The following is a 14,642-nucleotide window of genomic DNA, read 5'->3' on the forward strand; positions in this document are numbered from 1 at the left end:
AGCAGAAAAGCACATGCATGCACAAGCACAGAAGAAGAGATCATATTTTCCAAACTGTCTGGCAAGGGCTTGATAAAAGGCATTGCACATACTGTCTCTTCAGCTGCAGCAAGCAACAGATACCTAGAGCTGGGAGAGAAGCTTCTTGGTAGTGCAGAATGAATCCCTAGCAAAGGATCTATTTTCAAAATGAGCATGTAAGCAAAAGAACCGAAGACCTCCAGCTGATGCGAACTGGCACAGCTTTATAGCAGACAGTGGGATGGTGCTGATATACACGAGCAAAAGCATTTGGGCCTACACATCTGTGCAATAGCAAGAGAAATCCAAATAAACTGAGCTCCAAATAAACCCAGTCTTGCACGTTTCAGACCAGCTGTTTCCAGGTGGCTCCAAGTTTTTAGACCACTGGGTGCAAGTCATCAATCAAGCTACTAATAGAAGTCCACTGACTGCCATTTCCATTCATGAATAGATTCAGCTGCGTTTGCTCACATATTTTCTTCTTTACCCATGTATTCCCAGGACAGTTATCTCACACACCACGCTGGTATGACCCGCCACTGCTCCTTTCAGATAGAGTGCACCCAAGTAGCTCCTGGGTTTAACACTCACCCCGTATGACTCAAGATGGAGCTAGCAATCAACATCAGCTCCGCTGCCAGCCCCAGCAGCCCATCCCAGGAGTGACTTGTTTAAAGCAGCAAATAACAGACGATATTTCATCCCGCCTTGCTGCAAATCCTCCTGCAGAGGATGAGGGCTGCCAGCCTCCCTGCTCAGGCATTGCAGCGGAGCCCCCAGAAAGTCGCTACAGACCTGCCCGTGAGAAAGACAACTCCGAGTGCCGAAACCTGGGATTAAGACACTCCAGTGGCTGCCTCACACATCTGGTGTGTGTTAGGATGGATACACTGGCAAGGAAAACACACACAGGCTCCAAACAGGGCTGGTTAACCCATTCACGACTGAGCCTCTGTGGAGCACCCTGACAGGCTGAGTACTGCAAGATGCCTGGCCAAGCCTCAGGAGAGCTCGGCTCAAATCTCATCAGTGATCTGTGCCTCCTACGTGATATTGGGAAATCAGGGAGCAATTCAGGTGCCTAAACATAGGTGTCAAGTGCCACTGAGGATGCCTTGGGTTACCTAAAACACCTGCCAAGGCCTGGCAGATGTCACACAGGTCCAATAGGAAGCCACCTCTTCTCAGTACCCAATCCGCAGTGGGTGTCCTACAGTTAGGGCATCTCTTTCCCTTCCTAAACATCTCAACCTCGGCTGTCTGGCCTTGCAGTAGAGATACCCTGTCCTGTTCGCCCTGAGGCAGTAGACCAATGGGATAGCCACAGAGCACCCACCACAGTGACACCCTGACTTGGTTGGGCACTGTAGGTGCTGCTCTAGTGCCGATCATCCTCAGTCATGCCCTGCAGGACAGCTGCCTCCCCAGCATGCGCAGCACTTCCTAGGACATATTTTTGCCCCATATACCAGATGACCATGATCCAGAGCGCAACCTGGGTAGATGCCCCATTGTCCCTATCATACAATTACCCCCCTGTATCTTCCTTTCATTGATATACAATCTCAAGGTTTCTCCTTATGAAGGGCTTGAGAACAGAACCACCCCATGAGAACCCATTCCCCATGCATTTGGCTTCAAAGGATGCCAAAGCACCTCCTCAGTGAGCCCAAAGACTCAGCCTGATGAGGAGCTTGTTAGACTCATATTAAGGGAACAGAAACTGCAGCTACAGGAGGTCAAAGCTGCTGCGCAAGCTAGGTGTTGCCTTGGGCAGAGCAGAGCCCTCCCTCACCTGCAAGTGGGCACCATCCTTCCCAGACAGGTCCATGTAGCCAGATGGTACCAGGAGGGCTGCACGTGAAGGATGAAGTGAGAGCAGTAAATCCTTGTGGTGTTTCCTCAGAGCCCCTGAGGGCCACAGCAGGTTTGCACTGTCAGTCAGAGCCAGATTACAGTCCCGGGAGCCTGGCAGCTACCAGTCCCCCCTGGAGCCTGGGCAACAGCTTTCTTCAGGCCAGGACTCCCACCCCCCACAAAGAAAAGGCTGTTCCTGATGAAAACATGGTACCAACGAGGCCTTGGAGTACCTCCCAGCCAGGCGATCTGCCCAGGTGCAAGTCGGTGTCCCAACAGCGGCAGCAGCCAGGCTGGATGAGTGCCTAGCTGGGAGCAAGCCCAGCTCCATGGAGAGCACCGAGATAGCAAGGAGCCTGCTCAGCTGCTTCATGGGTCACAGGGGTGATGGATGTGAAGGGGGGATGCAGGCAGAGCATCGGCCAGGGCTGGGTTAGCAGGGTCAGTGGGATCCCCAGAACACGGCAGATTAATCACTTTGCTGCAGCTGAACCACCCATGATACCTTCTGCCCTTCCAGTTACTGTGAGGAAAAGGGCTTTCAGATTGTGGGAGAGGCCTGAAACCCTCTGATGCAGCACACCATACAAAACCCACATGTCCAGGGTGGATGCCCAGACAAGGGAGGTGGAAGAAAATCCCTTTTGTCCCACCATCCCAAACCAGCCCTGTGCTGAACTCAGCTGTGCCCACGGAGCAGCACTCGCCCTGTCTCAGCCACAGCAAACCTGGGAAAGCCCACACAGCTTCATCCGTGCAGGCAGCAGAGCTGCAAACAGACCCTGACCTGTCCCAGGGCCAGGACCCCACCCTGTCCCAAAGTGCCATCGTGTCCCCTGCCAGCAGCTCTCCCGAGGGGACATTTCCAACCTGGGGGATGGCTGCCTGCTCCATGCAAGTGGTACAGCCCTGCTATGCCCCAAAACTCTGCCTGGACATCTCTGCTTTCCTCATTGCTGCAGATTTATCAGTGCTGTTGGATGAAGCATGCCAAGCAGAGCTCGCCCCCTCGTGGGGTGCAGACAGGGGATGCCTGAGCCCCCCACAGCCAGAGGGGTTCAGTGCCCCAAGGGTGCCTCTGCACACTCTCCTCCAGAGGAGCAGGAGCCCCAGCACCACCTCAACCAGCAGAAGTGCTTCTTCACCCCACCCCAGCAATGCTGGTCTGGCAAAACCTCCTCCTAGCAGCCCCCAGGATGGTCCCTGCCTTCCCCATGGCCAGGTCTCTCCAAAATCCAGGAACAAGGGATTCCCACAAGCTCCAGAGCCAGACCTCACCCCAAGACTTTTAAAACAGCCAGCCCTCCAGCCAGCAGAGTCTTCTGTGGTTTAAAAAAGTAAAATTCAAATAAAGGCTGCTGGGCAATCCCCTACTTTAACACACACACCTCCAAACCCATAGCTTTACATTGCAAAATAAGTTCAGAGGCAAAGCAGGCTTTTTTTTTTTTTTTTTTTTTTGCAAGGAGAAAGAGGCACTGAAGGCACCTGATACCTCCCTATAAATAGAGACAGTTCTTTATCCCTAATGCCACTTGCCAGAGCACCTATATCCAATTTGGAAACACTAAAGTATTGCCCAGCTTCATTAAATTATCCATCTGGCCCTCCCCTGTTCATTTCCCTACTATTTTTCCACTTTAATGAGCCCAGCTGGATCAAACTGTGAGCATTTACTCCTGAGCAGGGATCAGCCATCCCTCCATCCCTCCCCTAAGGAATCCAGTGTCCTGAGGGGTCCAAAGACTCTCCACATATCAGTTTTCCCAGAAAACCTCCTTCAAACCACGGGTATACTTAGCAACAGCAGTCATCCTAGCAAGGACCCTTGAGACTACCCTAGGGATCTGGAGAATTCAAGACAGCTGGGGACACACATGGCAAAGAAAAGCCCAGGGCTTGCTAGTGCAGCAGGTGGTGACCATACATGGGCTGCCAAGGGCTCCCTGCAGCTTACGGGGTGGGAAGCCCCAGAAGGAAGGTGACAGAGGAATTTGGGAGAAGGCAATCTCTCATCTCAGACCCCACAGGCAAGAAAAACCTGCCTTATGAGCTATGCTGCCCCTCAAGTGCAAATACCCTGTGGGACAGAGCCCAGGCTGTAGGGATGTGCACAGCCATGGGTGGAGCAGATGAAGTCAGGGGCTGCCTGGAGCTTCCACAGCTTTATGGAGAGTGCTCTGAGTAACAGACCCAGAATCACAGAATCATTCAGGTTGAAAAAGACCCTTGGGATCATCGAGTCCAACCCTCAGCCCTACTCTACAAAGTTCTCCCCTACACCACATCCCCCAATGTCTCATCTAAACGACCCTTAAACACACCCAGGGTGGCTCCACCCCCTCCCTGGGCAGCCTATTCCACTCTCTGACCACTCTTTCTGTGAAAAATTTTTTCCTCAATTCCAGTCTGAACCTCCCCTGTTGCGGTTTAAAGACGTTCCCTCTGTTCTATCACTAATTCCCTGTGAGAAGAGACCAGCACCAACCTCTCTACAATGTCCTTTCAGGTAGTTGTAGAGAGTGATGAGGTCTCCCCTCAGCCTTCTCCTCCTCACACTAAACAGTCCCAGCTCCTTCAATCGCTCCTCACAGGATTTGTTCTCCAGGCCCTTCACCAGCCTTGTTGCCCTCCTCTGCACTCCCAATACATCCTGGGTTATCTAGTCCTGGTGAAAGGCAGGCCTCCCCCATGCCTCAGGCTCCCCACCTCCCACCCTCAAGGCAGGAGGGTTGGCTCCTTCATCCTGCACCACGTTGTCCCATCAGGGTAGGAAAACCCAAGCAGCCACCTCCCCAAAGCCCCACCCCAGCTTCTTGCTTCTTTTGGGAAGGCTTCACATCGGACTCACACCACAGTGGTTTCCTATATAGCGATTGCAGTTCATGGAAGAGAGCATAACACCAGTTTGGTTTAGGTGGTGTTACACTGACATCAGCAAGACTGCCAGCACGTCCCCATTTGTATGGGGGAACAGAGTAAGCTATGTCCAAATTAGGATTTCTAGGACTTTCCTAATGCAAGATCCTCTTCTATAGACACTGGGCACAGTTAAATAGATCAGGGCCATTGTTTAAGCAAGCCCAGCACCTTTTTTCTCCCCATATCTCCTCTTTGTTACACCAGAGAACCTTGGGATTGACTTTCCTGGCAACTCCACCACAAGAGCTCACACCTCCAGCATGCTTTAAGCTGGTTTAGGAGCACTGTCCTGCCTCCATCCATGCACAGGTCAGCTTGAAAAGAGCTTTGTCTTCAAGGAGAGGAGATCGGAGAGCTGAGCTAACCACAGGGCGAGAAAAGGTAGCCCCAAACAGTAAGTAAACACTTCCTTCCTCCATTTTGGGAGTGGAAATCACCAGAGCCTAGCAAGCACTTAAATAGCACAAGTAAAAGCAGGAGAAGTTTAGAGCTGCACATGAAACTAATACCCAAATTGAGAAAGTCATTCTCCATATTTTAAAAACAAAAAGGAAGTTATTTTTGCTCGCTACTTTTGGCATCAGGTTTCATATCATTAAAATTCTAAAATGCAGCTAGAGAGGAAGGGATGTGCCACCCTGCTATCAGTATTCACATACACACTTTTTAAACACGTTTCTAAGGGCTGTAAGAGTTGGAGTGCTACAGAACAGACCCCTCCAGACAGCCTCATATTTAGCTGAGACGCCAGCAGGAAACAGAAAGGAGAACAAGCTGCCTCACAGCAGCCCCCGCCGCTGGCCCTGGCTGCACCCACATACCTGCGCCTGCAAGAGGGGAGTGGGAAGGCGCCATTGCCTTGGGCCACCCCCAGCATCTGCTCCTGGCTCCTGCAGGATAAGCTGAGCCTGTGACAGAGGCACAGCCAGTCTGAAGCAGGGCTGGAAATCGCATAGATCACTCTGAGAAACCCCATGCTCCCCCAGCACCCAAGGCTCCCCCTTTGTTTCAGCAGAAAGCCATGTAGAGCCTTCCAGCACCTTTTGAAGCTTCCAGTCAAGACTTCAGCCAAGGCTAATTGCTGTCAGATGTCAGCCAAAACACTTACTGCAACCATTAGTGACAGGAGATGACACACCTTTCTCCTCTTATTGTCACTCAAGGGGTTTTTTTTCCTATCAACATTAACTGCACTGTCTTTCAGAAGCCTTGGGGAGAAATGCTAATGCGAGCTTTGAAGCTGGAGGTGAAAAATCAGGCAACCCCGCAAGCTCCCTGGATGCTCAGCCTGAATCCAGTCCAAACACTGCTGGGTGATAGACCTCGGAGAGCTTATCTCTGCCTGCCTCCACCACAGATAGATGTGGTCTCTGCTACTGATCTGTCTTCTTTTAACCCCTGTGGAAAGCTGTCTGTGTCGGAGCGAACAGACCCCACATTTTACAATCTCTGCTGATAAAGAAACAAAGCAGAGTGGAAGCACAGGGAGATGTGTAACCATAGAGCAACCAGCCTGAAACATTGCCAGGTTAATTCAGTTAGAGATGTAGGGGACAGAGCAAGAAATCAGATGTACCCAGTGATTGCTGCAAGGAGAAGAGGCAGCTGATCTCCACCCACTGGTCTTAAAGATGGGGCTGATTTCAGCTGCGGAGCAGGTCCAGGTCGCCAGACCCCTGGCTGAGCTTGCCTGCTGCTGGAGCTGTGGTTCCCCACTTGAACCACCCCCTCCCAAGGGCTTTGAAGTTCGAAAGAGATGAGGCCTTTAGGAAATCTAAGTCTCTCGCTAGCTGGAGGAGCTTGTCCAAAGCCTGCTGGATCATCTGTCCCATTTCAGCCTCATGGGTCATCACCGTTTTGGCCGCGCATCCTCCTTTCCCACCATCACCTCCCCCGTTTCCCAGCCTCCCAGTTTCCCGGGACTGTAAGGCAGCCATGGTGTTGGGGTATTGGGTCTCCAGGCCTCACCTCTCGCTCTCCCCAGGAGATTCATCTCCTACTTGGTTCACACCTTCTGCACCCTTCTGGCACCCCTCCGAGTCTGACATCTTCTCCCCTGGCCGATGCAGCAGCCCCACGGACAGCTCCGGTACAAGGGTGCTGCCGCCGTTTCACTTTTCCTGTGCTCGGCAGAAGTGAGCTGTGCCGGAAACTTCATGGGCTGAGGGTTTGGGGGGATGGGAGAGGGGCAGAGGGAAGGCAAATTTGGTGGTTTTTTTTCTTTTCTAAAACCATTGGGACTATTTTAAGGTTTTGCCTCTGCTAGCAGCTCAAAATCAGGAAGTGCTGGACTAACCCGAAAGAAGAGCGGGGGTCACAGACATCCCCACCATGGCAGGGAGAGGAGTGACCTGCCACTTCCCCAGCTGCCCGTGCTGCTTTGGGGACAGCCAGCATCTCTGAACCTCAGCACCCTATAGTGCACTGGTACCAGGGTGCTGCCACAGGAGCTGCCCAGGTTGTCCTGACTTCACAGCTCTCAAAACCCACTGAAGCTGTAGGGTCTGCTTCTGCCCTGCAGCCATCACCCCTCACCTCCCTTCCCGGCTCTGCTCCTTTCCCACAGATTTCTGCTGCTGCCACCATGAGTGGAGGTTCTGCAACACCTCCTGGGGCTTGGACTCATCTCTTTGTCTCTTCATCACTGGTGAAGGACATGGGGTGGTACAGCCTGGCAGGAGGATGCCAGCTGAGGGTGGTGACATGGCCTCACCCTTTCCTCCTGACAATGAGGGGCACGAGCATTCCCAGCTTTGGAGGAGGACCAACAGCAGAGAGGTGCCCCATCCCTTCAGCAAGACCCCCACCAAAGCCTCCCCATCCCCACCAGGACCCCCATGGCAGGGGCAGACTCTGCTGGCATCATGGCATGGGTTGGGGTCCGGCCTCCCAGGCAGGCAACACCTGTCTCTCCCGCCAAAGCTTTATTTACACTGCTGCTGTCAAGACACAGCTCTTCGCAAAACCAGAGAGGAACAGCACCCAGTTGGTGCCCTTGAGCCCGGGGGGATGGCGGGGACAGGAGGGAGCGGAGGACAGGTGTGGAGAGGCAGATGCTTAGGACTCGCCAGCCTCGAACATCTTCTTCCTGCCCTCCATGCCAGACTTCTCCTCAATGTTCTTCCTCCAGTCACCAACATCGCGGAGGTCCTTCTCCTGGGGAAGGGATGGGAGTGTGGGTGTGAGCAGTGCCCCTGCAGTGAGAACCCACCCAGGCAGGGCCCTTCACCTGTCCAACCATGGAAAACCCCTTGGCTAGAGGAACCCAATTCCACCCATGCTGTACATCTTTTGGGGCTGCACCCTCCTTTTTCAAGATCATGGGTGCCAGAAGAGGAAATATTGAGCAGGAAGAACATTACGGAGATAGCCTTATGCTCAACCCTTTCTATCACACAGGGAGGCATGAGCCCCAAAAAACAGGGGACAACTGCTATATGGGCACAGGGGAGAGGGAAGGAGTACCTTCTCGGTGTCCTCCTTCTTGACTTGCTTCAGGTTGGCTCGGAGGTCCATGCAGACCTTGTGCTTGGAGCCCAGCAGGGCCCGCAGCATGGCATCGGCGGACATGCGCACCCTGCGCAGGGGTGGCCTCTTGAACTTGCCCCGCAGGTCAAAGAGCTTCTGGCTCAAGTCTTCCAGCTGCAAGGGGATGAAATGAGGTGAGGGCAGAGAGAGAGAGCAGGGCATGGGTTTCGTGAGATGGACCCAAGTGGTGTGGGGAGGCACAAAGGATGGACTGGAGACTCCCCTGAAGGATGACTCCAAGGAAACTCACCTCCTTGGTAGTCTTCTGTAGCTTCACCTCTGTGTCATATCTCTCCTCATCCACTGACTCTATCTTGGCATGAAGCTTTTTGCACAGCTCCTGGGTGGAAAAGCAGAGAGGGGTGTTGACGGCTAGGACCCACACGCACGGTCACTCCCTCCTCACTGCTCTGGCTCTGAAAGACCTCAGTCCAGAAGACCAAATGGGGTCAAGACCAGATGGCGAAGGGTGGCTTGCAGGCCAGCTCCTGGTCTCCATGCTACTGGTTTCACACAAATGCTGCCTCAACACATTGTTAGAAATGCAGCTGTCCTGCCAGCCAGACCCCTTTTTTATTTCAGAGAGACCCCAGCTGCCTCTCAAGCCAGCTTCACATCCAGCCAGCTCCAGGGCACCCACAGGTGAGAAGGCCAATCTAGACCCACCAGGCTGATTGATGGAGCCAAATCCTTTCTGCTCTGGCACAGTGAAAGGGTTAAAGAAGTCTCTACCTGAAGTTCCTGCATGGATCCTGGGAGCGACAGAGGAGGGCAATGCTCTGCCAGGTAATTTTGCTTCTCCACTTCTTTAGCAGCTGCTTCTTTTTCTATTTCAGTGGCAGCAAGCTGGAGCATAGCACTCTGGAAGGCAGCAGGATGATGGTCAGCACAGGGTGGAGGCAAGGGAAGAGGGCAGGGAGGGTGGGAACGGGAGGGAGAGCCCTATTGGAGAGGCAGCCTGGAGAGCTCCCCATCAATACCAGCATCTCCAAGCAAGGTATACTGGTGGGGACACAGTAAGGAGTGGGGTTGGGGGCCTCCACATTGTGGATCATGGCCTCTTTGAGGAGGGAGAATGATGAGAGCTGGCTGGCTTGGGATGGGAGATGGGATGGTCAGGACACACCTCACCCAGCCCCAGCAGTGCCACGTACCTTCAGGTGCTGCCGACGGGCAGTGGCTGCCCTCCTTTTTTTCTGCAAGTGGGAGGAACGAGAGAAAAGCAGGTTATTGGGTGCCCATTCCTCTCTCCATTCCCCTTCCCCATGCAACCCCACAGTCCACCGAGGAGCTGCAGCCCTGCCAGGGAGCTGGCTCCAGCCAGAATGGATGGTTTGACACAGAGTTTGTCCCCAAACCAGTGACACTCAAAGAAGAGGCTCCCTGCTGAGCCCAGCTTTGCCAAACCTCAGGTAGCTAAAACCTATGAAGTGCATCAGGAAAAGGTAATAAGGGTAACGAACTTGAAGATATGCATATAAAATATAACTTCAAGCTTGGCTTCTTGGGACTTTTGGCCTTTTCACTCAGACATGGGTTTTGCTTTGCACTCAAGCTAACATCACCAATGTCCCTGGGCACTCGGGAGCTGTGGGATGTCTTTCTGAGTGGCACACCTGGTGAGGACGGCCAGGCAGGTGAAAACAGGAAGGTTGTGTGATTTCTTGGAGCCAAAAAGACCCAGCACAGGTGATGCTGAAGGGGGTTTATCACAGCTGGTGGACAGACATGACTGCAGGGTCTTCAGATCTGGAGGCTGCTCTGGCCAGGAGGCTGTGGCTGTAAGACACAAACCAGGTCCCTCTTCCCTGGGATGTCAGGTGAGAAATAATTTGGGGACTCTGGAAGACCAAGCCTGCCCTTCTGTACCCATGACATGCTGGAACAGCAGCAACAGGTCTCATATTTATAAAAGAAACCACAACTTTGATGTGCCACTGCATTGCAGCTGTTTCCTCTGTATTTTGCCCAGAAGTCTGAGCAAGGCTGAGTGCGGCTAGCACAGGGGAAACACACCCTGACATCTGATGTGCGGTGCTGGGGGAGTAGAAAGCAGCATTCGGGTGCGAGTCTGTGCTGCATAGAGAAGGAAGTGGACAAGGATCTGCAGAACAAAATCTGACATGCTTTGCATATGTAAATGGTGCTAAGGCCCTCCTGACAGGGCTGGAGGGCTCTGCAGAGAAAAGGCATCCAGCTCAGAGATGCAGTGCACCATTAACCAGCAGGATTTTGCTCGTATGAATCCAGGCATGGTCCGTGACAGAGCAGATCCCTTGAGCACTGTTAGCCCAGGGTTTATTCTCCATCTGAAAACTGGTATCTTAGCAAAGAGTGCTGTGGGATTTCTATGAGTCTCTGAAATCCTCTTTTCTCTCAGTGAGGACAAGCTTGACCTTCTCGTGTATCGGACATATGGAGAGACTTGCTAAGAGGAGATGGGGAGTGACAAAGCCAACCCTCCCACACCTTCCCCTGCGTTTGCCCAGTCACCACCAGACTTCAAGCCGAGCCCCGCTCCGGCTCTGCCAGAAGCCAGGGAGAACTTGCTAAGGATGCAACCTCCACCCTGCTCATTCTCCCCTGGATGGCCTTTGAGAAGCATTTTGGCAGTGCTCAGTGGGCAGAAAATGAGGGGCTATGTGTGGGGAAGGATGAGAGGATGCTAGGCCAGGGGCTGGGTGGTGGATGGGTGATGGAGGAGAGGTGGCTCTGGACCACCGCCTTCCCAGCACCATCTCGTGGCCGGCTGGGGAAGCAGGAAAGGAGGGAAAAAAGCATCTAACTCCAAGCCAGGAGGCAGAAAAGACCTTCAAAAGGAATTTTTCTTCTCCTTCCCATCTTTACCAGGAGGAGTCAGCAAGAAAGCCTTGCCATGAACCATTCTTCCCCCCCCCGCCGCGCCACCCAGTAGCTGCTTTTCCTAAAGAGGAACTGTGAAGCCAGGATTGATGCCATGAGCATCGCTAAAGGAAAAATCCCGGGAAGACACACTTACCTCATCACTGTTCAAGAAGAGCAGATGGACAAGGAAGGGAAGGAAGAGAAAGGGGAAAGGGGAGAAAAAGGCAGTTAGCATCCTAATTGGAAACAAGCAGAGGAATCTTAACAGGCACAAAAAGTTGGCAGTTGAACAAAAGTTTTTAAATGCCAACAACATATTAGAGAGAGAAAAATGGGAACTTACTCAGACATCTTGCTTTAGATGGTTGTGAGCCTGCAATGAAAACCAAGAAAAAAAGTTCACAATTATTCACGCTGCTGGTGACTTTCTTGGGTTTAAAAACAAAGCAAGATTCCTCTACCAAAAAAAAAAAAAAAAAAAAAGAGGAACAGGTTTGCTCTTATTTCCCAACTTCTCCAAATTTTCATCATATAGGGAACTAGGCTGCAGTTTGTGGATGAGAACCAAACACATGCCTACTCACAGCCACACAAACCTCAGCATCAGGGGACTTCTGGACCAGACCAAGTGGTGCTGGGCCAGAAAAACAGAGATTTGTGACAGTAGTTCCAGCAGGTATATCTCTTTTTTGACTCCCAGGAAACCATTTTATGCAATGAAGTAAGAGGTAAAAGCTATTTTCAGTTTACTGCTTCACTTTGCCATGCAGTCTTGCCCCACTTCATGAACAAGAAATACCCCAAAGCCTGTGAAGGGTTGGCAGTGACCCCAGGTGACAGGGAAGGTCTTTGGAGGATGCTGCTCCCAGTATATGCACCCAGGGGAGCCTGTTGCAACAGTCTCAGCACAGATTAGGTAGGATGGGGTTGAAAGTTGTTGTTGAGTTGGTAAAGGCACAAAGAGTTTCCCCAGACAATTCCTTGCATTTCCTTTAAGTGGAAATTTAACAGGTACAACGCAGCATCTTAGAGAAGAGATGGAAAAACACCTTTGTTTTGCTGTAAATTATTTCCCTGTAAATAGAATTTTACGTTTCTAGCAGGGCAGTATCTCTTGTTAATATCTCCTAATGGAAGGATGCAGGAGTGTTGGCCAAGCCCAAACTAAGCTAGTCCTTTGCAGAGCAGGCAAGCCTCTGAAACACAGCCACCTGCAGACCTGGGAGGCTCTGCTGGGAGGTGAAGTGTTAATGGGGGCTCATGCCCGAGGGAGAAGGCACAGCTTGCAGGGCCAAGGAAACTTTATCCTGGAAAATGTGCAGGCCCATCACATTACTTTAGGGAGGAGGAGGGGAAAAGTGCTTCTAAAAATGGTCAGGGAGCTGCAGAAGGAGCTGCAGCTGTCTCCTCGGACGGCAGCCTTTCCCTGGTGCCAGCCCCCGTGACTCAGGGAGGTCGGGGCGATGCGAAGCAAAAGCCAGCGCAGGTGGCCAGGCTACAGCTGAGGGACGGGGCGGCCGAGGAACGCCGGCTATTTTTACTTACATCCCTGCTCCGCGCGTGCACGCACCCACTTTGGCGGCAGCAATGCCGAGGAAGCAAGGGGACGACGCCAGGCTGCGGCTCGCTGCCTGCAACGTGGGTAAATCACCTGTTCTGGGGGGGGACACAGTAAATTTGGATGTCAGTCCCTGTCCGAGGGTGTTTTTGGGGAGGAAGGCGCTGCAAGGACCGGGTTGGGAGCTGGAGGAAGGGGTGTAAGTAGGAAGCATTGCCGAGTTACCGCAGGCAAGGAAGGATCCCCCGTCCTATGGCCCTGGGGAGGTCAGCATTAGGGAGCCTGCGGCTCCGCTTGCCCTCGCCACTCAAGTCGGAGAGCAGAACCAACCAAGGGAGGGGAAAGCATGAAACCAAAGAGAAAGAAGGTCACTGGAAAGGACAGAGGGAGACTTCATGACACACAGACCCTCTCCAACAGGCAAAAGGATGGAGAAAGTTTTATTAGCAGCCCCATTTCTCCCAGCAGGTCACCTCCACCTGGTATTTATCTCCCTAAAACTCAGGTGAGTGAATCTAATCCCCGTTACCCCATAAGAGCAAGCTGTGTCATTAAGAGACATGCAAAATGGCTCACCCAAGTCTGGAGGAGAAAATCAGAGTCCCGCTGGCTGGACAGGACGACTGGCGAGCTGCAGGCAGCTGGCTGAGTAAGGAGGTATAAAAGGGCTTCTCGGGTGGCTCAGCAGAAAATCCACCTTCTCTTTAAGGGCATGGAGGCCTTCTCAGACCAATGATGTGCAAGAGTCCCTTGTGCACCTCCCTTGGCTGGGGCAGGCCAGGCAGGCAGCCCCGGAGGAGAGGACAGCCACCGGGGATGGAGGGGTGGGGAGGGGGAGGACATCTTCTACCCATGGGGCGGGCAAGCGGAGCCACCCTGGAGGAGCCCCGGAGGTGCTTTTCCTTGGGTTTGCTGAGGAGGGAGCCTTCCTCTCCTTCTTCCTCCCACCAACCAGCCACACTAGATAGGGCTTCAAGGTTATGGGGAGCCCGGGCTCCCTGCACACAGCCATCCGTCTGCAAGGCCTCTAATAAAATGTCCTCTTGGAGACACAGAGCGGCTTATCCACAGATAAGGGCACGGCTCTGTTTGCCTCTGAGGGCTTGGGAGCAGCTCTGCCCTTCAGGAATGAAGAGAAGGAGCCTGCACCCCACAACCTACCGCTGATAGCATGTGCAAGAGCAATCCCTGAGCGAGCCATCCATCATTAGCATGCTCTTTTAACCTCACTTACCTTACGGGAAACATTTGCAGCTCCTCCCCATGTGAGATATTTCAACACAGCTAAGGTTTTTTAAAAAACAAACCTGTGGAGCCACTGTAGGCAGCCCTAAGGCTCACTGCAACCCCGGGGACTGGGGAGAGGCAGCAGAGCATGGGGGAGCAGCCCCATGCTACCAGCAAGAGAGATAATCTCTGCCGTGGGACCCAGCCCCATATCTCTGTGGGTCTGAAGGAGAAGCAGGTGGAAATGTAGCTGGAAATATTCACCAGCCCCGGTCACAGCACATGTAGTGTTCGTGTGTAGGGGGTCCCATGGAGACAGGAACCCAAACAGCTCCCGCCCTCCTCCCCCAACGCAGGCACTCCCTCCCCTTTCAGCTGGGGCTTTTTAGGCTGATTCAGACATGGCCCTGACAATATTTTCCAGGTTCTCTCAGATGTTATATAGATAGCAGCAAATCTGCTGCTGCAGGCTTCCTGTTTCACCACGTTTAGCATCGTGCAAGTAATGCTGCAGGTACTAGTGAAGGAAGAGTAAAGTCCTTGAGACGGGGCTGGGGTCTTGCAGGGGTTTGGCCCCATAGCAGGTGGAGGAGGGAGAAGCCCCTAGTGTGGGCAAGGCTGGGTCTGCTCAGGATTTGTCCCTCTGAAATGTCAAGAGGTAGATGGTTTGGGTAGTGAACAT

The 14,642-nt window shown here is 52.8% G+C and overlaps 2 protein-coding genes across 2 annotated transcripts in view; both read right to left on the reverse strand.

Moving 5' to 3' along the window:
• LSP1 (lymphocyte specific protein 1) overlaps positions 1–6,950 on the reverse strand; it is a 51,814-nt gene extending 44,864 nt beyond the window's left edge. The window contains exon 1 of the mRNA XM_074884745.1: positions 6,772–6,950. Coding sequence (XP_074740846.1) covers positions 6,772–6,851 — 80 coding nt within the window. The 5' untranslated portion in view covers positions 6,852–6,950. The remainder of the gene's footprint in view (positions 1–6,771) is intronic.
• Positions 6,951–7,712: 762 nt separating this feature from the next.
• Positions 7,713–9,526, reverse strand: TNNI2 (troponin I2, fast skeletal type). The gene is made up of 5 exons (XM_074884972.1): positions 9,486–9,526; positions 9,064–9,192; positions 8,582–8,671; positions 8,269–8,445; positions 7,713–7,959 (listed from the first exon to the last, which is right to left on the reverse strand). The coding sequence occupies exons 2-5, from the start codon at positions 9,184–9,186 to the stop codon at positions 7,861–7,863; spliced, it is 489 nt and encodes a 162-aa protein (XP_074741073.1). The 5' UTR covers positions 9,187–9,192; positions 9,486–9,526; the 3' UTR covers positions 7,713–7,860.
• Positions 9,527–14,642: the final 5,116 nt, after the last annotated feature.

The sequence above is a fragment of the Strix uralensis genome, chromosome 15 (assembly GCF_047716275.1).
Source record: "Strix uralensis isolate ZFMK-TIS-50842 chromosome 15, bStrUra1, whole genome shotgun sequence".
Classification (NCBI taxonomy): Eukaryota; Metazoa; Chordata; class Aves; order Strigiformes; family Strigidae; genus Strix; species Strix uralensis.